Consider the following 24,393-nt stretch of genomic DNA (forward strand, 5'->3'; position numbering starts at 1 on the left):
GGCGCTCCCGCCTGTCCGGGGCGCCTGGTCCCCTCCCGGCTGCGCCGCTTCCGCCGTGCCCCTGCGGCGACTTGCGGCAGCGTGGCCGGAGTACCTCGTGTTAGGACCGCTCTTCCCCCAGGCGTGTTGTCTTCAACGTATATACCGGTCCGACCGGCGGCAGAGATTGTCGGGCGGGTTTTTTTTCTTTTCCTTTCGTAAACAAATACTTTATGTCTTCCCTGTGTAGGCCAGTACGATGGTGGCGGTTGGCCTGACCATAGCAGCAGCTGGATTTGCAGGTTTGTAGATGATGGGATGACACTGAACGCCCAGTGGTACTTCTCGTTGCCTGCTTCAGTACTGATGAATTTTAAGGTAGTTTAATAGCAGGTACAGGCAAGTCTTTTGGGAGAGCCAGTATTGAGAAACACGGCTGTAATTAAAGAAAATATCAGAGTTACTACTTTTTTATGTCCCCCAAAAGTTTGTTCGATGCTCTAATCCACAAGTTACCAGTTGCACTGAATTGCTAAATCTTTATGAAACTTTATACTTAGCCTTGTTCGACACAAATTTCTTTAAGGTCGCTATGCAGTAAAAGCTATGAAGCAAATGGAGCCACAAGTAAAACAAGCACTTCAGAATCTACCAAAACCTGTAAGTTTTTGTTTTATCAGTAGCATCTTTTAATTTAAAAGTTTATGTGGTGAAATAACTACAGACTATTGCCTCTGTATAGCATTGCTGCATTTTCTTATAATACTAAACAGTTTTTTCAGTAATAACAAGTAATCTCAGCAATTCTGGTGGTGGCTGACTAATAGAGAACTTGTTTTGGCAAGTTGAAGTACTCAAATAATGATACTTCGACTGAATTTCTTATTACAAGTGCAAAAGAAGCTTCGCAGTATTCGTACAGACTAAAAGCTCAGCAGCTACTAAAGCAATGATGAGTTGCTTTAACTGATAAATGTAAAAATTAGTGGTTTTTAAACTAACCTGTTCTCTCTTTCAGGCCTTCAGTGGTTATTACAGAGGTGGATTTGAACCCAAAATGACTAAACGAGAAGCAGCTTTAATACTAGGCGTGAGGTAAAAGGAAATTTATTAGAAATGAGAGGTGTAAAGGAGGCTACAGTGTTACCTAGTTGCTGGCCTGGTTTGAGAAGGATGTAATTCTCACTGTTTAAGACTGTCCTGTGCCCAACTTCCTCTGGGAATGTCGCTGCCAAGTCAGGAAATATGCAGCGGCCTTTCAGGATTTTCCATACTTATTTGGGATTCTTTGCTGCATGTTAGCTTGCTTAAAGCTAGCTCTATCTGGACTTCCATACATCTGCAAATCCCTAGCACATTCAAAAGCCGGGTCCAGGTACATATGCCATTTCCAAGAAGTCTTGGGGTTTACTAGGTGTGGGGAGCAGGGCGGTGCTGTTTCCTTGTGGTTCCCATCACTGCGGGTGAATGTCAGACAGCTGCAGTGTGAAGGTGCTGCAAACCCACTTTCTGCATGTGGAGTAAATTCAGCATTTCTAGAGTATCTTGGATATGAGTATGGTAGCTATCCCTGCCAAAACGTAGAGACTTAAGACCAAAACCACAAATTTATGTAATAAGATACAGAATAATTTCTATTTGAAGACAATTTCTGACTGTGAAGTTTGTATACAAACAGTTTGTTGTTTGGTGGGTTTTGGGTTTCTTTTAAATAAATAAAGGGCAAATTTTATTTTATTTTTTTCCTTGAGCCTTTAGGAAGTTGTCCCAATAAAAATAGTTACAACATAGTTCTGTTTGTTTTCAACTGTGTGAATGTCCTGCAGCATATGAGACTGCTATAGCACGTCGTCTTCTGCATACAGTGTTTTGGAAAAACCTTAGAAACCCTCTCTAGGGCTTAACATGCTACACGTTAATAGCAGGAAAAGAAAAACATACCTGTAAGCCAAAGAGTATACGGATAAGACAGAGTGCTTGCTTATTCCGAGACACCTTTTAAAGATCTGGGGAACTTTATGAGGTTCCCTTGAGTCAGTTTTTCTCTCTCTTTTAAAGCCCTACAGCCAACAGAAGTAAAATTAGAGAAGCTCATAGACGGATCATGCTTCTGAATCATCCAGATAAAGGTACGTAAATTAAGTCACATCTTCATTATTACACACACACACAGACTAATTAATATATGTTTTTAACACAGATTAGTAGAACTGTGTAGCGAAGAAGTGACTGACATATGACTACCCCAGCTACTAAAAAAAAAAACAATCAGAAAAGTCTGAGTGACACAAATTTTAGCATGCCTTAATCCTTGTGGTTTTGGAGCATATTTTTGTGTTTGCTCCAAAGCAAGCAGATTCAGCAGATCAGCTTGTTACTTGCTCTGTCTTCTGTGCCTATCAGATTAAAATATGGTTTGTTAAAATGACTTAAAATTGCCTTAGTTCTACATGAAAGTGTATTTATGCACTTTATGTACCATGTGAGTTTGATTTCATTTGAATGCACTGGGAATTCACCATAAACGGCAGGTATTGAGCCTTCTGTGTCTGTTGAAGACACTAGACTATGAAATCTCTCTGTGGTACTCTGTGGGCTCAGAATCTAGTTACACTTAATGTTAGTAACTTGAGGCATCTATACCTGTCCTAAGTTCTGTTTACTTCATTGAGTCAGAATCATGTGTTAGTCCTTGGCATTTAACTTTTTAATCCTCACTTGAAAGGTAAAATGGCTTCCTTTAAAGTGACTGTTGAACTTGCTTACTTTACTTTTATGCATCGTAATCCAAAATAATCCTTGGGATATGCCTTTCATAGACAGTATCTAGCAGAAGTTAACTTCGAAAGTAACTTTACTGAATATATGCAGAACATAAAAGACTGGTGGGAGCATTTCGCATGTTTTACATGACCTAAGTAAGTTAAAATTAAGCTTCAAGTAAATAGAGTAATTCTAGTACTAGTAAATGTATACATGCTACAAATACACGCTGCAGATCTTTGCACCTGAAGGTCAGTTACAATTTCAGGGCATTTGCATTGTGGATTCTGTTTCAGTACCTTCACAAGTCATTTGCGTGTCATGTTTAAAAACTGAACTAGTCCATTGGTACAGCAGCAGCTCATGTGCTGGCCTTGAATTGGGGGGAAAAGGTTTATCTGCAGATTTACTAGTTTAACGTGTCTGTATTCGCAACAAACTGTGCTAAGTCATTAGTTATCAATTCATTTATGACTGATAAAACTGGAGGGAAAAAAACTGGCTCCAATGAACTACAGCGTAGCAGCTCATTCAGCCGTCTGCACATTCAGCTACCGCCGTGACTGTCTAAACTTACATGGCGTCAGTCGTGATGTACTTTGTTCTTTGAGTAACTTTCAGACCGTACCGTCACTTTTTTTTCCTGTGTACTGTGGCACTATTAGCAACACAGAAAATATTTTTTCCATCTGATGTGACGTGAGGTTATCTTTCTTCTAGGTGGTTCTCCATATGTAGCAGCCAAAATCAATGAAGCTAAAGATTTACTGGAAGACCAAGCTAAAAAATGAATGTGAGAGAAAATCAGTGGCTTTGTCCATGCACATGATTATTTTTGATAAATGGCTTAAGAGAAGTTCTCATGTCAGTCTTTGGCTTAACATAAACGAAGCTGGAAGTATGAATCCAGGGAGGTACCTCCTTCCCCACTCACTTCTTACGCACTTTTTGGGGAAATGTGTGAGGGAGTGAGGCTTAAAGTTTTTTTCATAGCTGTTCTTTATTAATAATCAGCACAATTGCCACACAGAAGTATTTTCAGTGTAAAAGAGTAGTGACGTGGTTTGGCCAATGCATGTTACCAGATACAGGTACTTACCTGCTGTTACCTAACTCTTGTTAAACTAGTTATGTTTGAAGTCTATGCTGCTGTTCTTTCATACGCCAAAGTTAGCACGGTGAACCGGTTTGGGGAGGGGGGGGAATCAAGAGGATTTATTTGATGGGAAGAACTGGTACAGACGTGTGGTTGTCTCAGACTGAAGAAATAAAGTCTAGGAAGCAACATACTCAGTTGTCTTTGCCTTGGGAAGAACAAGGTTGGTTGAGCTTCTTATGTGTTACTGATGGGTCTGGAATGTCCCAGATTTTTTAGTAACTTTCAGTTTTTAATGGATTTTATAGCATTTAATAAATTCCAGATTTGTAATCTCAGTACTGTTTTATACATTATCTTCCACTACAAAGTCAGAATTCACATGCTAAGGTGTGCAGTAATTAGGAAACGGAAACTCCTCACATGAAGAGCCCCAAGCTGGATCTGTTGTGTGGCGCGAAGCCTAACGTACCCCAGCAGCTGTTGCCTTTGCATGCATCTGAATTAGGGCCCAGGAGCTTTGTCATACCCTAAGAATCTTGCCAGTCTTTCTGCAACTAGGGTGAAACTGCTGTGCAGCACACGCAAGAGTTGATGCCTGCTCATCAGTGCAGTGGGTTCCAGTGCTTTCATTTCTCCAGAAATAACCAGCCTCTACCCTGGAGCACCACTGTAAGTAGCCTTACATCCTTGGCCTGAACCTCAGCTGCTACATTGCTGCTTTTCTGTAGATGAGTTATAGGCCATCTCGTATTGCCAGAACAAGAGTGGGGAAGAGCTCCATGCCTTCAGAAGAGGGGATCAAGTCAGTAACAGGAGTATGAAATACTTAGAACCTACAGAGAGGGGGACAACTTTGCTTTACTACAGCCTTTTACTACAACTTCTTTACTGCAGCAGTTCCAGAGTATGCGTGGTTCAAGCCACATGCAGAGTTTCCCCACCAAATACTATTGATACTTTTTAAATATAGCTTTCTCTTTTTCCCTGTTTTTTTTAAATTTTCTCCACTCTTGTGGCTGCCTTATCAGTAACTTCAGTTACAACAAGTTGTTTGTTCTCCAGGAGGGAACACTGTTGATGAGTATCAACACTTAAGCCCTACTAAAAACTACAACACCTTAATGAAATACATGCTCAAACCTAATTGGTGCAACTCTTCTGTAGCTGTATTGAGTACAGCAGCTGGAATCGCAGGTGGGGCGGAGTACCTGGTTTTGCCCTTACTTCTGACAAAATCAGGTAAGACAATTTCTTTCTTTCAAGTCAGCACAGCTTCAGCACTACTGCTTCCGCTCTGACTTCTTACAGAATCTCCTTGCTACCCTGGTGTTTTTCCACACCGGTGTTTTTCCACTGCACTGCTCCCACACATGTGCCTGAAAAGATGGGTTAGTATGTCATGCTTCTAACTTCTCAACCAAAACTACATCTGCATTAATTCCTATATATGTTAGTTAGGTTAGGTGATTGTCCAAGAAAAGAAGTCTAAAACCAGACTCGTGAACTGACATTTTACATCATCACCTTGAAGAACAGAAGACTAGCATGTTGGGAGACTCTCTCATAAGAGTTAAAAGTTCAAGCTGCCTTGCAAGTAAGTTTCAGTTGTTAGTGTTAACAGCTTGAACACCCTGGAGTCAATAGTCATTTAAATTTCTGATAGAAACAGTCAACAGATGGAAGATCAAAGTTTATTTTCTTTTACTACCAGCATACAAAAAAAACATATTGCACATCAAACAACCAAAACAAAAATAAAAATACTCTACTAAGGACTAACATATGTAGTTTATACAGAATAAACTTTCTGGAAATTGATCTTTTCAGTAGTTCAGGTTATGTCTTAATGGACATGACTAATTCAGCTTAGTGTTAACTAAAGCTATGTTTGATTTTTAAATACTGTACAGTTTAATAAATAAACCAAACAAAGCCTCAATGTAGAACAGTCACTGCCAATGTCACCCAGTATCCCTGCAGATTATGAGAATTTAACAAATGTATTCCAGTGGTCTGCAGATTTTTCCTCTACATACAGCATTTAAAAAACATGTATTAAAACAGACCAGTTTCCAGACTAAACTAATGGAGAAATTACATTTCAGTGCAAAATATTTTAGACTGCATTTCTTTCTAGTATTCCTCAGGTGAAGAAGTGGTTGCATATTATTAAAAATGTAACAAAAGCAGCTAATGCTTTCATAAAGAGTATTATGTTAGGGATCCCCCTCACATCTTTGCCATATTTTGAAAACAAAATAACATTTCCTATAGCCAGCAATTTTGTTTATTTAAATGTTACATATACTATCTCAAGGCACATCTGATGATATATTTATAACACAGTAGGTGTCAAAGTATGTTTAACATATGATTTCTTCAGGATCCCTCCCCTTTCTGTATTCCAAAATGGAGGAACTGAAAGTGCGGTGTCAAGACTGGCGATCCATATTCTATCTTTGGCAAGCTTATACAAGCACTATTTTAAATGTAATGTAAAAGAACTGTAAACTAGGAACTTCAGTTTATGAAACACCATTCAGCACTGCTTCTTCCTGGTTACTTCCATCCTCTTGAACAGTAACTTTCTTTTCATCAGGACTGTGCTGTAGTTTAGAAGGCTCATCCCCAGAAGTTGTAGCAGGACCATTCACTGCCTTTTCAGAAGGGCTGTTTTCATCAATCGCATCTTTTGCCTTGCAAAAACAAAAACAGGGTAACAGTGTCATAATTTAACAACGCCATAAAAAAATACACGGAGTGTAATCTAATTCCTTCTGGCTCACACAGCAGTTTTGCAACAGGAAACGCCCCTTGTCTGTCTGTCTGCACCAGTATCCCATCGTTTATCACATCCTGTTACTTGCCTTGTCATTTATAGGCTACTCCTGTAGCAGACGCTTCAAGGAAATCGTGCTAAGGTAACCCCGAGACAGCTTACCCAGAATGTTTTAGTTCACAATTTCAGTTTGTCTGAGCCAGTGAAGAAGTTAACTGAAAAGCTGAGTTTTACACCTCTTTCAGAGTGATTTTATTAATCATATAGCAATAGAGCTTTCTTGTTTTGCTAAACTTGGACATAACATAGAAGTTCAATGTTACTTTAGAAGTAAAGGAATTCTGCTTTGTTCATTTCTGAACACTATTTTTTTGATACATAAAGGCCACCCTGATCCTTTAAGAACAGATCTCAAATCTACAGTCTTTGTAATGTTAATTCTTTCTAAAATAGTTTATACAAATCACTAAACATGCTACCTAGTATCCCCTTTTTATGAAGAGTTTTAAGGACTAGCTCTCAAGACTCATCCATGGATAATTTTCACATCTTATTACATAATGCTACAGTAGTAAGTGTGGTATTTTAAAATGTGTAAAGACTTAATTTGAGCATTACACTGCTCACAGAAGTCTGCAATGTCTACGAGTCTACAAGTTGGTGTCAGTTCTGTGTACTCTGGGCCATTTTTGCTTTTAATGATTTACTCTTGAACTCAAATGCTTTTCTAGTCAAATGAGAGTGACCTAAATGGAGCACTCCTTTACTGTTTTCCTGCAAGGAAAGAGGAAAAAAGGAAACATACATTAAAAAAAAAATCTTACCGTTTCTTTCTTGGTTTTGGCTAGTGTCTCCTTTGGAGGGTTTCTCTGTCTACTTTGCGATTCAGCCCGTGATATATAATCAGCTACTGTAACTGTTCAAGGAAAAAAATTAAGAGTGATGCTCACATCAGAAGTCTAATTTAGCATTAAGCTTCCTATGTCTTTTCTGTACAAGTTATGCTCTAACTGGGAGACATCTCACAAAAGGCCTTCACACTTACAGGTATCAACTACATAGCAAGGATCAATTTGTCTCATGTTAAATACAATTTTCACTAAAATCAGTGGTAACATGATGATCTGAAGGTGTAATCTTAACATTAAGAAAATTGTGATTTTGGTCCAATTTTACGTTTTATTGGAAAATAAGGGCTTTCCATACTGGGTTGGAAGAGATTGGATTGCAGGCTCCTTCTCCAGTGAAGAATTTCACAGGAATAATATGAAGGGAAGTTAAAATATGAAAAGAATTGGAGGGAGGTTCAGAGCATGGTATCACTTACAATAAAGCAGGACTTAAATCTTTGTTACTTCATGAAGCAACTGGCAACAGAACTTGCCCTCCTCCCAGTATTCAAGTGCAATCCACACCCTTAACTCTGGCGTGTGGGTGGGTGAATTGTGGTGTGCGTACAGACACTTGAAGCAGCTCTGTGTGAGCGAGCCCGTACTCAACAGCAGGACAGCCATGTCTGCACTGTAACAGCTACACTTACTGGATGACAGCCAGGGCTTCTCTGACCTCTTTTCTTCTTACCACCTCAGCAAATGTTCTTGTAGCCCGCCCTCTTGTAACCACACTGATTGAGAGTCAATTCTATCTTTAGAATACATAGTACTACAAATTTAAATATACACTCATATCTTTGAGGAGCTAAAGCACATTAGAGTTGGCAAGCATTATCTATCGAACAGTACAGTCAATTATATTTAGTAAATCATGCATTCAGGTGAACTATTTCTCTGGATTTAGGAATGATTGTGCATGAAACCTAAATCAGAATAGGAAGTACATCACAAGAATTTTCTGCTACAGTAATCAGACTTCTTACAACTGGGTCCTTGCACAACTGTCAAGACCAACTGAGTTTCTGAACAGGGAGAATTATTTCTTTAAAAGGAGGTTCTGCACCCAACTCCTCTAACGTAAAGATGAAGCATGTTGTATGCACACAGTGTAAGACCCCAATTCTTAATATTCATATATGTAGTAGGAACCCAAAACATATAGTAATGTACATTAAGAGAACTAAGTGACTGAAGTACATTGTTAGCATTTGGGGGCAGGGTTTGTTCTGTCTCAATTTCACTCACTATACATTTACTAAGTATTTATGAAGAGATTCAATTATTAAGAGCATATTTCACAAAGACAGTATAACTAACTACCAATGCTCTTACTGCTGTATTTAAGAATATTTATTACCCAAACTAAAAATGGTATCTTGAACAAAGACATCAACGGGAAAGAAAAGAGAAATCTTGTTTGGGAGGTTTTGTTTTGTTCTTAGATTGTTTAGATTTAAAAGAAAAATCTCACTACTTTTGTAGAGATGACTAACATCTCTTTATGTTGCCAGCTGAAATTAGTTTCTTGGAAGTAAGAGCTGAAATAAATTTTTACTTTTTCCACCCCTTTATAAACTCATACCACCATTACAAAACTAGAACACTGAGATGTAACGGGTTACTTTGGGCTTGTTTCTTTAAGGGGGTGGCATGTTTGGGGTTTTATTCTTCCCCCAAGTTTTAGTTAGTGTAATGCAACAACTTTTTTCTTCTTAATCAAGTGTTGTATGAGCACCACAGATAGAAGACAGACAAATATTGGTGAAATTTTGAACCTGTCAATCTAGAAGACCTTCTGTTACTACGTTATGTCATATATGCGCAAGCATTTTCTAAATAGGGCATTATATTGAAAATTAGCTAGTTCACCTTTAACATTTCAAGTGTTAGTACACACAAAAGAAATGCAACAAGCCACAACAACAAAAAATTGGAAACATGCAATTTCATTTAAATTCCTCCTCCTTCCCACCCTCAATTTGTAGATGACTCAAATATTCACAAAAGCCGAGGAGTGACAGCAGCAGTTTGATACAGGCACAGGACTGTCAGATCCCATGTGAGTTGCCTCACAGCGCTCTGCCAGGGCACCCACATCCTGCCATTCCAACTCTCGGCTTCTCAGCCCGTGCCAAAAAGGTTGTGTCACGTTCAGTGCAAGCGCACGGATGCAAGTGAGCGCAGGTCACGAACCTTCACGTCTCTCCTGATCCTGGACCACTGAAGTCAACAGCAGTTTGGCTATTGACTTCAATGAGAACTGGATCAGAAGCACAACTCATATGTCCAAGCAAAAAGTTAGACATTATAAAATTAGTCTCATTAGACAGATTAAGAACTTACAAAAAAGTTCTCCTAGTAGAAGACATGTCTTTCATCTTTATCTAGTAGGCTTATTAGTTATTGAGCAACCTTTTTATATTATGCAGCTATATGTAAAACAGCAGACACAACATTCTCTCATGCTTTTGACCTGAGATTACCCACAGCTCCACTCGAATTACCTGGCTGTCTATCTTCTGCCTGACCCCTGAAGCGACGCCTGCGGCTACGATTGCGTCGCTGGGGTTTTTTGTCACTATCATCTGCAATTGCAAAGTTTACCATGAACTATTTCTGATGATAAAATAAGTAAGTTCTTCAGCAGTTTCAGCATGGGGCATTTAGAATTGCTTCTGTTAAAGAGAGGCTAAATAAGACAGGCTGAAAGAAAAACATAATTTTATACTGAAAGCATACACAATAACGCAAAAGCTAGACTTTACTTTTTTCCCCTCTTGGCTCATTAACACATTTAGGCATATGCTTAATGACCTCAGATTTCATTTATTAGATAAGTAACTATGTCAAATTTTAGCCACATAACCCATGAAACAGGTGGTTTTTTCTCTACATTATTAAGCAATAGATCACATTTTTGTCCCAGTGAGTATCAAGAGAATTTACTGAGGGAAAATACTTAAGCAGACACTGGGTAGAGACAAATTAAGAACTACTTAGGTAGCTTCCCTACACTGAGACGGAGGTTACCAAGGAGAAAACAGAATGCTGATCCAGCAGTACAGTTTCTATGAAAACAGCAGTATTAATGGGAAACAAGTTAGTCTCTGGTGTCTCTGTCAGACAGTTTTTACAAAAAGAGGCTTATGAAAATACTAGTGGAGCTCAGTAAAGAGGGGATTCATGGCAAGGCCATGGAGGAAGTCTTTCTTTAGTTAGACAGCAGCCTTTAACAGAACAATGATTCGTCACTAACAGAAATGAACAAACGTTCCACTACACTTACATGGACACCACATTTTTTTTCTTAGCTTGTTCTGGGACTATTACCCAACTGTTTACATACCTAAACCATTCTCATTAACAGAAGCTGTATCAGACTCTGTCATTCCATCCATAAGAACAGCATCTTCATCAGTCCTTCGCCTGCGTGACCTCCTACGACGGTTACTACTGTGGTGAGATTCACTAGCATCGGTATCCACAGTCTGGTCTGACTCTGTGTTATCAAGCAAGCTGTAAGGGTTGCTGTCCGGATCTTTAAGCACTGAAACAAAAAATTTCCATCTAAGATACTGTAGTTATATATAATTTGATCTCCAGGCTGACTCACATCAGTGTTTGTCAAAATATAAGCAACTTCACAAAAAGGTGTAATATACAGGACTACAGTATTTATGATTTCATACTGGTTCCCCTTTGACTCTAACCTCAGCAGCAGGTTTTCTGAGGCACCACAACAGGCACTTGTATTATTTCATTACAAACATTTCTAAGGTGACATTTACAGAACTTTTTTTATTTTACTCAAAACTGAAAAATGTTTAAAATGCACCTTTCACTTCATAGCAGCATAGTACTTTCAACACTGTGTATTAACACAGACAAATTCTGTCTATTATTTCTTCTCTCATTCTATATCTAAACATAAGCTTAGCTCAAAAGACAGACATAGGTAACACGCCAAAGATGTATAAACTCTGGAAAAGATGTATAAACTCGGGGCGGGGGGGGGGAAATCAGTATTTTGTGTGTGTAGTAGAGGAAGGAAGTGAAGATCATCATGAGCAGAAGATAAATGAATAAAAATCTAGTAACATAGTGTGCAACAAGAAACTATAGCACAACTCTAGGGAACTCCCAGTGTGTAAGATGTAAACGTAAGAATGGTGTGTTTTAAAATAGCAAGAGGTTATACAGAACATTGCCAGGAACAAAAACTAAATCCAGAATACATTTGAAACACAGTACCAGAGCTAATGGATGATTTGCCACCACGAGGTCCACCACGCCCACGACCTCCAGATACACTACGTCCTCGTCCGCCAGGACGTCGTCTATTGTCACGTTGATGTCTGCTTTCTCTGTCATCTTCTCCTGCCAAGGACCAGTCACTAAGTTCATCTTTTCTCTCAGATTCTGTTTCAGAGGGATTAGAGAGCTCAGAGTTTGTACCTTGTACAAGAAGGAAAAGAAAATTGGAAATGAGTGTGAAATTTGGGATTATATTCTGGTTTCAGATTCTCACAGAAGACTTCCAACCAGCTTTGCTGGTTGTATATACATATATGATTTTTATATATATATATAAAAAAGACTGTATAACTATAGAAGTTAAATAAATTTATTAACATATACTTATAAAGCTATATACATTTATCTATTTTATATTATATATACTCATATATAGTATATGTGTGTATATTTTTATAATACAAATATATATATTTTTTTTCTATCACTAATTACTTGGGAGAAGAGAAAAAGAAAAAAACAGCAATAGAACGAGAAGAAATGGCTTCAAGTTGCACCAGGGGAGGTTTAGACTAGATAGTGGGAAAACTTTCTTTACAGAGGGAGTGGTCAAACATTGGAACCGGCTGCCCAGGGAGGTAGAGTTGTCACCATCACTGAAAGTGTTCAAAAAACATGTAGATGTGGCACTTCAGGACATGGTTTAGTGGGCATGGTGGTGTTGGGTTAATGGTTGGACTTGATGATCTTAAAGGTCTTTTCCAACCTTAATGATTCTGTGATATAAAATACAGATAGAACATAAGTTACCTAAGTTTCTGAGATTCTCAACCTCAGTTGGTTTGTAATAACATGAGAAAGAAGGGCTCAAACATTACCAAAACTGTAATTTATGTGCACAGATAAATCAAGGATTAAACAGTATTTCCTCTCTTTGTGTATACACTGCAGGCATTTGGTACAGTTTCTAGGCAACTTCTCTGAAACTCCCAAGGACAACTTTATAGCTGATGGCTGTTGCTAAGCAACCTCTTCTGTCTGTTGTAATGCTGCTTGAACAATTTAACTGTTTATATTAAATAGTGCCCATAATATCCCACTGCCTCTGAGCTAACCAAACCCACACAGCTTTTTACTACTTAAAATTCAACACCTACTATTTATTTTAAACATCCAGGAACTCTCTCTACCAACCATTCTGGAATAAAGAAATCTAGACCCATATGGTTCTAACATGCAATTCTTGCCATTGTAGGGGTAAAAAAAAAGTTTTCCAGACAAAAGTCTGGGTATATAAACAAACTGAACAACTTTTGATTACAGTTTAGTCAAACAATTCATTGGGAAATAGTAAAAAAAAAAGTTACAAATATTAGCATTGTCATCAGACTCAACCTGACCCACACAGCATGATCCTGGAAGCTACAGTCAGTGACAGCCTATAAAATCCAAAAGGACTTGTCTCATTTTGTAACAGAAGTAAGTGATGTGTAGATGATCACGAGCAATTTACTGTATTCAATAAGTATTTTTTTTTTCTGTTTACAGGACCACCTATGTTTCTTCGTGAAATATGTCTATGTTCAAACACAGGCTGTCTCCACTTGGGGAGCTGTTGCTGAATGAAAAGGGGATGTGCACGCCTCTAGGGAACCGAATAGCAGTTCCTTTTTAATTTAAAAATACATCAGAGTATCTCACTACAACTAAATCCAGTTAGTTCCTGACCAGGTTAAAAAAAAACACACAGGATTTTGTGCTGTTTCCATTTTAAATTATTTTGCTTTACTTTTCGAAAATACCTTCATAAGATGGCCATGATCACAGACAACTGGTTTTTGTCCTCCGCAATCAAAACAGATACTGCTAATTCCAGATTTTTTTTTTTTTTTTACTTGTGTCTCCTGAAGAGTATCTGTAGCTCTTTCTCTTTCCCAGCTTTGTATAATATAACTACTACTGTTGAACAGTAAGATCTTACTGGAACTCTGCTCAGTAATTTTTTTCAATTTAAAAAACTTAACTTCAACAAGAATGTAAATCTAATTAGGCATTTTGAGCTATCTAAGAAATAAAATGGCAATTCTCAGTTTCCAACCTTACTACACTTAACTAAGCTGAACACAAAGAAATCTAGAGACAGTTACGGATTCAAATATATCCTGAGGTCCTGCTCAACAGATGCTCAAGAAAACTCACCATAACCAGATGTGTAATTGGGGCCTCTGCGGCCTCTCCCTCTTCCGCTGTAGGATCTGGAACCTTGCACTGAGGAGAGGGTGCTCTCATCAGTTGTATAACCCTTTTCTTTTTCAGGAACTCTAACAGAAGAAGGTCTGAAACCCATACCAATCTGACGCAATTGTTCATCAATCTGGAGCCTTTCCAGTCTTAGTTGTTCTACCTCCTACATGAAAGGAAACAAAACCAAATTGTTGATAAAGAAACATTTTTTCCCCTCACAAAATACCATTGTCTGTCTAGTCATCTTAAAAACTAGCATTCCTGTCGGAGAGCCAACAGCACCTTGAAGGTGACTGCAAATAACAATTCAACTACGAGTTCTGGAATCTCTGCGTTTTGGAAGACATCTAAGCCCTTTCTCTTACATCACCATGCTGAAAGACTATTTTTAAGACTATTATTACCTTTCTTAACTACACCACACGTTTTCTAGTCAAATTTAGAAACAAGCAAACTAACAAAGTAGCACAATTCAAATTCACTCATTATTTCTGCTAAGTCAACACCACAACTCCGTACAAAGCCAACGAATCTAACTGGATACTTGTTCCAACACTACACAGTATTGGTGTGTTACTACTAGAAATTCCAGCCTACCCCAACCAAGCATTAACCTCAGAACAACAGAACACTAACACAGACAAAACCCACTGTGCATTACTTCTTAAATGCCACTTAAAACAGTGTGCTTCACAGTCCAATCCTTTCAATACCAACAACACTAAGTAATAACGATAATTATTTTAAAACCTACGGGCAAGGGGCAGGTTCAAGGCACCAAACCTTAAATCCCGATAAACTGTTCCTCTGTGTATCAACTGCAAATCCCACTCGAAGTTGTTGCTCAAAAAATTCTGTTACTTCAACCAAAGTTTCCTCTCCAAAGTCTTTCTTCTGAAATACACTTACCTTTAGATATGCAATGTGGTATTCTAAAAGAACTTGGACATTTCCAATGCTTTCTTTAGTACCAACAAATACAAATGGCACCATTCCCTACAGAAACAAAATGTCAAATCTTATTTTCATGAACATTATCATCATCAAAATAATGCTTTCTGTTTAAATTATTAAAAAAAAATCTGTTTAAGTTACAGAAGTGAGCTAAACAAGCAAAGATAGTAACTGAATCGTGGGCTGCAAAGATACACTAGACATAGCTCAGACTGGAGTGAGGGTAGGGGCTTATATGTTAAGGACTTAGAACTATCCAGCTTTCCCAACAACCAATTCTGGCAGTTGAGGTACCTTGACATAAAAGCATTTATATTACCCCCCCCCCAACACAAATACTGTGTGATTACGACAGTAGGTATGTAGAAGCATCCACAGTTCACCAAGAAGTGTCCAGTGGTTAATTAAATCAACTTTGCAAGATGAAGCACCCTTAGAAGATTTTATCTTATGTCCTCATATATTTAAAATATGTGAACAGTATTAATACTATCAATCCCAAATTAATCATGCAGCTAAAGTACATATAGGAAAAAGATTCAAAAAAAATCATCTTGCTTCAGCAGCAAAAAAACTTTTCTTGCATTGTTTCATATGAAATTTACTGCAAGATACCAGGCTGAAAAAACCTTAAGAATTGCGCTCTCTATATCCACAGAAGTTATAAAACTGGCTTTGTTAAATAATCCACAAGCATGTATCCTAGAAAACTACCCAAATCACAGACATCCTATTTTTGTAATATGGAGATCATCACCGTTACAGGTTGGCCATGAAAAAAAAAGGGTGCAAAGGCCTCAAAGGCTATATTTAGAAACTGCATAATGATGCACAGATGAAACAGTGATCCCATTCTGATGCTGTAAGGTAGCACTTTAACTCATTTGAGTTATGCCCCAGAAATTCTCACTTTCTGCATATATTCTCCTACATATTCTTTGTTAAAATATTCGACATGACTGGTTTTGAAACTAAAAACCTAATCATAGGAAGAAAGAATTAAGTACTTACATCTTCACGGGGCAGTTTATTTTCATTATCTCCTTCAATTCTCACCCTGACGACTCCAGACTTGTCTACAATCTCCTGAATCACTTTTCCATTTTTTCCAATAACTTTTCCTTCAGAGGGCAAGAATGGTTAATTTTGCACCCGTGTGCAAAGTATTTTAATGGATTTCTTCGTATTTTAGGTTATGTATAACGTAATTGTAACAACCACCTGACTCTCCTATAAAGTTCACTTTGTTTTGAAGTTTTCTCCTACTTCACAGAGGTACAAAAAGCCCCCCCAAAGAAAACCCCACACTGTGCCAGAAGAAAGAGGTGAAAACTTCCAAAATGAAACTATGTATATATATATGCACAGAATGACAAGTAGGGATGAAGATCACCACTATACACAAGTTCCAAGCTAAGAGTAAAATGGCACAAAAGTTTTGTAAATGACTATTTTAAATTTATACATCAATATTATTTGTACCCCCTGACTCCACATTAAATCTTTACTGACATTTTGGCAGGCTTATACAATATATGTTTGTTGGGAGCCTCTTAAAAGAAAAAAAAAAAAGGAAGTAAAAACACCTACATAATTGTTTCTGAAAATTAATTTTGCCTTTACAATGAACATTAGTTTGGATCATGTGTGATATAAACAAAAGGCTTCTTCAGAACTTGTGTTTAAATCTCAAAATAAGCGACTCCTCTGCTCCCTTGCTAAAAGAGTTTAGCTCATCCTTAAAGTAACCTTAGGCAGAAACATTTCTTCATCCCAGCTACAGACAGCTGGCACTTAGAAATATTTGTTTAAATTACGAGTAAAGGAAGGCAGAACCTCTGAAAAAAGGGTGTAAGCTAAAAGTGTGTGACAGCATACTTTGCTAGAAACATTCTTTACAGCAGATATCAATATGATACAAAGTAAAGTGCAAAAAGCATTAAAAACTGTTTCCCTTCCTCAACAGTTCAAATAGCTCAGCAGGGCTTTTTGGTACGTTTTTGTCTTTAAAAAAAAAAAGAAAATACTACAGCTCATCTATATGCCCAGAATTTAATTTTGCACAGTGATCCTGTTACTACTAAAATAAAGCACACTCATTATAGCATTAAATGTTTTTCTATGGATAATGGTTAGCCAGTATGTGGGAAAAAGTCCTCCATCCCAAGGAGCTTTAGTAGCTGAAATGGGGAACTCAGCAGATGGCAGCACTCTTCTCTCTTGGTACAGAGAGAAATGCACTGGGCATTTTGAGCCATTAACGATCACTACACTTCTTTTAACTTGGGTGTTTTCTTAAGTGTAGATAAATACATCTGCTTACATATATGACCATAGGTGAATTAGGCAAGATGTCTGCCTTTGTCATAAATTGGTATTGTAATTGCCTAAAAGTAGCATTTTTCAAACTAAATGGATTACTATGACTAAAGCCATGATTCGCATTAGTGAACACTATCCAAAATGCGCCAAAAACCTCAATTTGTAAAACATTAAATTTAGTGAAGTTTCTTGGCTCAACTAGGTTTGCTGAATGAGATTACAGAAAAAAATGTGTTCATATACAAACTAACAATTAATTTGCTAAATTTTAAAACAAGCTTTAACATTTGGTAGATGTGAGAATCATCAAGTTGCATCGGACACAGAATCTGCAGAGGTCCTATTAAAAAAACCAAACAAAAAACAAACCCCAAAACATTACACCTTAACTTGCTCAAGTTATAAAACCTTGAAAGCCTAATTTTTAGGAGTTTGCACATGAATTATTTACATTACATAGTCTATGCAAGCTCTAAGCCCAAAACCACAGGAGGTTAAAGCATAGCTTTTCAGTTTGCTTTGGGTAACCCGAACTGCTGTTGAATTGGGGACAATACCTGCACTCTTAATATGCCCTTCATACTTGAATTGCCTGTGAGCTGGTAATGTAGAGTAGGAAGCTGCCAGACGCAGCGTAATAACCAGGCAAAGAGGAGCAGAACAAGAGAAATGGAAAAAGTGCCCTGTGAAGAATGAACTAGGGAAAGATGTTTTTCTCTTGAAGGGGGATAGAGATTAACCCCAGCTTTAGGTAGGTTATGATACAGAAAATCATATGCATTTACAAGTTTTGAAAAGCTACAGCTTCATAAAACTGAAACAGGGCAAAATGCTAATTTCTAGACTGAAGATGAGACTCACAAGCACTGCTTATTTATACAGTGGCTCAACACCATCCAGCCACCACCTCTAACAAAGCTGAACCCAGGAGGGAACAGTAACATGAGAATTGTCTTGTGTCATTCTTGCAACTCAACTGTAGTACTTTCATATTAAATTTTGGAATTTAGTTTTAGCACTTTCAAGTAGTCAATTTAGCAAATTGTTTTTTTAATTAGAATTTGAACTTCAAATATTCCTGTTAAATTAGACAGTACAAGTCTGTAATGAAACCATTTTGAGTGTTAAAATCCTGACAAAGTACTATTCAACAATATATGAAATTCCTTAATAATTCCCTAATACATATAGTTTTAAAAGATTAATAACATTCTACTTAAATGGAGAAATCAAATATCATACTGGCATCTAATTCTTCTTTGCAGAGTCATGCTGATTAGGCTCCCTTTCCCTAAGTTTTCAAGTTTTAGCAATATTACATACCAACAAGATTTCTGGGAACTTGAATAAAATCCTCCACAAATTCCAAGTAACTTCTAGCCTTTTTCACTGCATCAGCAGTCTAGAAATGAATAAAAAAAAAATAATTGAGTTTATTTGTGAATATAGTATGTTAAAAATAAAACCTTGCAGCACCAGCTGCAAGTCTTCCAAACATCAAACTTATTTTCAAAAAGAGAGGAAGAGAGACAAGATGAATCTAGTTTTGAACTAAATGTTAAAAAAATAATTGAGTAAAATGCTTAGAAACAAAATTCAGTAGCAAAGCATCAGTAATGAATAAAGCAACGTTTTCCATGCTGTTTTAAGACATTTTAAAATATTACCTGCAATTTATAATGAGTAAACACCAGACATAAAAATATCTTACAGATGTATCTTGAAGCAGTTTCTGGTAGACATTAACTGGGAAAAAACAGCTAACTATATTCTTCTTCTCCAAAATCGAAACACAATTTTCAAATCTAGAATCCATTTTTTAATATATATATGTATATAAAAACCCCAATTATCACAAACATTCTGTATTGAAAAAGAAATAAATCTGTAAGAGTTCCTATAGCATTCATAGAAACTTCAGCTTATAAGAATACTACATTAAAAGAAACACTGGATCATGTATCTCATTTCACCTGACTTAGCAGAGAATGAGTGGCTATGTGGCTATGATTAGATGGGCAAGCCATAAAACTATAGTTTAACCTCTGCATTTTCCTCTAGGTTGCCTTGGAAGCATCCAGTTTTTCTTCACAGAAACTGTGCTACCACTGATACTGGCAGCAATATAAATTTGATTTTGCAATTTTTAATGTAGTTTTTAATGTATAATACACTATTACATTTCCCAGAAGACCACATGTGGAAAAATGGGGAAGGAGAAAATGAATTTTAGACTCATTTGTCTCTTGACAGTATCTAAAGATTATGTCACCTGATAAAGAGAAGACATTTGCAAGGTTAAAGGGCAATCTCTCCACAGAACTTTACAGGCTCACTGTGAGCACTGACTGGCTTTACAACCTGCTCCCTAAGAAAGGTGTACTGATTTTTCAGAATAGCCTAACTAAAACAGCCGTTTCAAGTTCTTTCCTGTATCAGGTTTCTGTTCTCTTACTCAGAATTCAAGAGAATGGAAAGAAAACAACAAAGTCACAGAACCTTTCTTGTAACAGAAGGATCCATTTTGCATGCAAGTCTAAGTACAAAGTTCTGTTTCCAAATACACATTAATCCTCAGTGAGTAAATGCTACCAAAATGACAAAAGTAGCTACTCCTCTAGGTGTGTGCACACTCACAAGGCTTGCCTACCACATAACCCACTTCTATCTTTAGGAGAGGGTCTCACTGCAGAAAGGCTGGGAGGCTACGGTCAGAGTACAGTGCTCTACAGGGGAATTTGGCAGCGGTCAGGCAAACTGGGGCTTCAAAGGAAAAACAGCAGTGCTGGAAGGTACAGGAGCATACAGACACAGCACATCAAGCCTGTTCAGAACTGGCCACAGGTAGTACTATTTTCTCTACAAAAATATCTTCTGTTTCTCTCCCGTCTTATGCTTGATGGGAAACTAAGCCTGAATAACAAGCACCTTCCAGCAAACTCTCTCCTGTAACCGCAGGCAAATTACACTAGTGCAACCCGAACTCTACAGCTATCACTAATAAGGAATCTGCCCTAATCATATCACCTCTCCATCGCAAGTACAACCAAGGCAGTGTCCTTCCTGAATGCTTGTTTCTGGCCACAGTTCATCTACAATGTTTTCCAAGATAGGACAATGTCATTGGTTAGTGGGGAGAACTATAAATGCTCTCATACAGCTTTATTATTACATGACAGAAATTGATTGACAGTTGAGGCTACACAGATGCTGAAACAAGAAATAAAGCTTCCAATCAGCAACAGCTAAAGTTTAGAATTAAGGAACAAGTATCAGCATCTAGTCAAGTAATGACAGCTTTTGAGCAGTTTCCATTTTACACTAATGCCTCAGCCCTTTCATCTGTCATGAGTACCACCAGCTCCTGCATCTTTCAATCAAATTATGGAAGTCCTAGAAGAACAAAAAAAAAAAAAAAAAAAAAAAATGTATAAACCTATACTTTTCTCAGAGGTCAAAATGATTGCAAGAGAAACATGGGTAAACTGAACTTCAAGATAATGAAACAAGCAATAAAGCATGGAAAACAGATGAACAGGAAGTCACTGTAGGGAGCAGAGGCTGTGCTGCATACTCAAAGCAACTGCTAAAATGACACAAACTTCACCACACATTAGCAATTTTTCACCTTCAATGAGGTCTACAAATAGGACACAATTAATTGAAGAGCTCACAATGTCCTGCCTCAGAAGTATGTTTACCAATTCTTTCCCCAATAAAGATCACAGAACAGTGACTGCTTTCACAGAAGCAGAGTCAGGACAAGAAAATAACTGCCAGTAACTGCAGTTCTCCAGTGGACACACATGCGTATCTACACTTTGCCACAAGCACTCAGCATTTTTATGCAAGTACAACCTGTATGACTCATTCACACCCCAATAGGAGATAGCATTTAAAGCTGATCTGGACAATGTATTCTCAGTGCCTCACGGTCAGTAATTCAGAAAAGGAAAAGTAATTTCTCTCTCTCTATAAATCAGTGTGCACATGGATTAAAGACCTCAAAGAATTCCAGTTACTAGTAACTATCTTTCTAGCTTTGAATTAATAGTCTATACATCCATTCATGCTCTGGTTACTTCACATAGCAGCCCACACGACTAAGACACATCCACGTTACTTGAAGAGTCTTTAACAGAAAGATTAAATGCAGGCTATTTTTCTAAACTTGGCATTATACCTACCATTTTTGCAGCAGGAGAGTTCTAAATAAGCACAAAACAACTGTATGGCTGCAGATTTTAGGGAAAATGTTTTGTAACACAGCCACTGAAGTAAATCTAGCGGCTACACACTGGAGGAGTGCACTCCTATTACAAATGGTGGATCTGTCTTAGGATTCTCACACTAGTTTTTGAGACAACATTTCAAGTGTCTCTCTGAAGTCCTGGTAGCTCTTTTAGACCCTCCCAAATGGAAAAAACAAAACTACCTCTGGGAACAATTTGAGAAGCCATGTCCCCATGCAGATACAGACAAAGCCCTCCCAAGTCAGGGCAGGGAACAATGCTTTTTCCACTGAGATATGAGTCTTTTTTCCAGAAAATAACACACGTATTAGTCTCCTAGTTCAAATGGAGCTGAGCTAATGAAAGCTCCAAAGGGAAAATGAGTTTTCTTGTTTTCTCTAACAGGAAAACAAGAAGTAACAGTCTCCTGAAAAAGCCAAGATAGATAGGATCTTGCCATCCTTCTATCCAAAGGAATGGTTACCATACAGTTAAGTACCTTTAAAAAATGGCAAAAGAAGGAAAAAGCTCGTGTTAAGAATTGCACAAGAATTGAATGCAATTTAATTTTGCCAGTAATGGATGTCTAAGAGAAGCTTTTCTGTTTCTTACAAGGCTCTCCCTCTCTGGGGAAGCACAAGATTTCAAAAGCAGGGACTCACTGTCCAAAGCTCTGAAGTTCACAGTACTGTGGTCTCCTAACAGGCATCACACACAGCAGTTCAGGTAGAAGGGGAAGGGTCTTGGAACCAAAGTCCTCTTGACCATGCAGGGAAAAAGCACAAGCAGCATCCCATACAGTTTAGCTTCCTTCTAATCATCTAGCTTTCCAAGATTCTTTAAAATTTATCTCCCTGTTGTTTCCCTCCAAGATTGTGGCCCTGAGCAACACTGAACTTTTATTTGTATGCAAAACATTAGCTATGGGAGACCCTCAGACCCTGACTACAATGTCAAGGACACTAGATAACTTCTTCCACAGATCTCAGCCTAAAATTGTCTGCCCATGCACTCAGCCATTAGGGCCTGGCTGCTTGCCAACTTCAGCTGAAGAGAGGCAAAAAGAGTAGACAAGTAGACCCAGATGCTGAAGCCCTAGTCACGTGGAATATTTAGGTTGCCTGGCTTTTTTAGAAGCAGCTATCACTTCTGGATGTGTCTAAAGGCAGTTTTATTTAGGAGGCATCTGGTATTTATAATCATTGCCGTGCACTACTGTAAGAGGCTGGTGACAGTCATAACCTTTCCACAAGTTTCAGCATAACATCATTCGTGCTAGAGATTGAAACTGGAATACACTAGACATTCTATTGCATTTAAACTTGTCTGATTCTTCTTCATGAACTGCAAGATGTGATTTACTGGTAGTACTAGGTCAAAGTATCTGTTGCCACCCTGATAACCCTGGAAGTGTTTAAGGTTTCCAAAAACAAAAAACAGGACACAGAGCTTCAGAGATACTGGAGAGTACAGAAGTTTGTCGTCCTCTCAGCAATATGAACTTCATCGGACCCCTGGATCACAACCAGTTTCTAGTCCTGACATGCATGGAGCATAATTCAAGACCACAGACTCCTGAAACAGTAGACAACCAACGATTTCTAAAGTGTTATCACCAGAGACTCAGGTGTTAGTGGCATTGTAGAGTTGGTAACACGGGATAAAAACCCTCAAGAAATGTTATGACAGGGCCCTGGTGACAGCAGCATCTTTGGACTAAAGCAATGATCCATGCAGGAGCCAGAACAGTAGTGACAAAGACCAGCTACATTTCAAGGCACTTGTCAGATTTAAAGCACATCAGGTAAAAGCCACACAAATAGAATTAACTTGGAGCAAACCAGTATTATTTTTCCAAAGCCAGACAAAATTAAATGAATTAAATTAAATTTTGCAATTAAATCACCAAAATAAAAGGGTTAAAAGCATCAGATATGGGCTTTAACACATTTGGCTAGGTCAGAGGAGCAGACACCACACAGCAAAAAAAGGGGGTAAGGGGCAGAACCAACAAGAAAGGCATATACAGTCTGAAGGAAAAAAAAAAAAAATCTGTGATCAAGTAAAATAGCAGCAAATGATACTTCTCTCAGGCTGACCGAGATGTACAGTGCAGTTACCACAGAATTTGTGCATCAGCACATGGAGTGATTAGGACAGAACACATCTTATGGATGTCACCACTGCAACAAAGTCTTGTATTTCAAATACATGTAGTACAAGCTGCCACAGTGTGAACATGCATAGAGACACTCAGACGACTACTCAGCTATTTACAGTTCTTAATTCTGGGTACAGCTCTCACCACTCTAAAAAGCAGACATAGCATGAAATGCTCAGATTCATAGAAAGTTTCCCCCTTACCTCTCCATAGATTCTGAAAGTACCAGTATCCTCCTCAAGTTCAATGGCAGTAACTCCTGGAACTTTTCTGGCTTGCTGTATGTTACTGCCATGCGTTCCTATAGCAAGTCCCATTAAATCTTCTCTGACTACAAACTCCTCATGAAATGCTGCAGCAAGCTGTTTTGTGCACTGAAGGGAAAACAAAATAACTCATCCACGTGCACTCAACCTAACATCCAGTTATGTGCTCAGTTTCAAGCGACAAGAATCACAAGCTATGCCTTACTTCTAAGTGTTTTGTAGCTTCTTCGTTCCTTGACATAAGCATAAGTTTGGTACGAATGCTGCGCAGATGCATGTCACTTAGTATATTCACTCTCTTCACTGTTGCTTCACTGGCAGACTACAAGAGAAAGAACATAAGGTCTCGTTTTTAAGCAAATCCACTTTTAAAGGATAAATCAGGAACCTATTTAAACTAAATCATAAATATGATCTAATTTCTAGTACTTACATGGACATTAGTCT

General features: G+C 37.9%; 2 protein-coding genes across 3 annotated transcripts in view; one reads left to right on the forward strand and one right to left on the reverse strand.

Annotated features, from left to right (window-relative positions):
* Positions 1-235: 235 nt before the first annotated feature.
* DNAJC19 (DnaJ heat shock protein family (Hsp40) member C19) lies at positions 236-3,533 on the forward strand (the record flags this gene model as incomplete). Its single annotated transcript, XM_082003483.1, has 5 exons — positions 236-281; positions 566-639; positions 998-1,074; positions 2,038-2,108; positions 3,463-3,533. The coding sequence occupies exons 1-5, from the start codon at positions 239-241 to the stop codon at positions 3,531-3,533; spliced, it is 336 nt and encodes a 111-aa protein (XP_081859609.1). The 5' UTR covers positions 236-238.
* Positions 3,534-6,366: 2,833 nt separating this feature from the next.
* FXR1 (FMR1 autosomal homolog 1) overlaps positions 6,367-24,393 on the reverse strand; it is a gene marked incomplete at both ends in the record, with an annotated part of 36,634 nt that continues 18,607 nt past the window's right edge. The window contains 11 exons of one of the 2 annotated variants that reach the window (XM_082003334.1): positions 6,367-6,537; positions 7,445-7,536; positions 10,018-10,098; positions 10,860-11,060; positions 11,765-11,968; positions 13,967-14,174; positions 14,921-15,007; positions 15,977-16,086; positions 18,611-18,689; positions 23,884-24,054; positions 24,152-24,268. In XM_082003334.1, the coding sequence (XP_081859460.1) occupies positions 6,367-6,537; positions 7,445-7,536; positions 10,018-10,098; positions 10,860-11,060; positions 11,765-11,968; positions 13,967-14,174; positions 14,921-15,007; positions 15,977-16,086; positions 18,611-18,689; positions 23,884-24,054; positions 24,152-24,268 (1,521 nt within the window). The remainder of the gene's footprint in view (positions 6,538-7,444; positions 7,537-10,017; positions 10,099-10,859; positions 11,061-11,764; positions 11,969-13,966; positions 14,175-14,920; positions 15,008-15,976; positions 16,087-18,610; positions 18,690-23,883; positions 24,055-24,151; positions 24,269-24,393) is intronic. The other variant, XM_082003335.1, reaches the window with a different exon arrangement.

This window comes from Phaethon aethereus (assembly GCF_964289735.1).
Source record: "Phaethon aethereus genome assembly, chromosome: 9".
Classification (NCBI taxonomy): Eukaryota; Metazoa; Chordata; class Aves; order Phaethontiformes; family Phaethontidae; genus Phaethon; species Phaethon aethereus.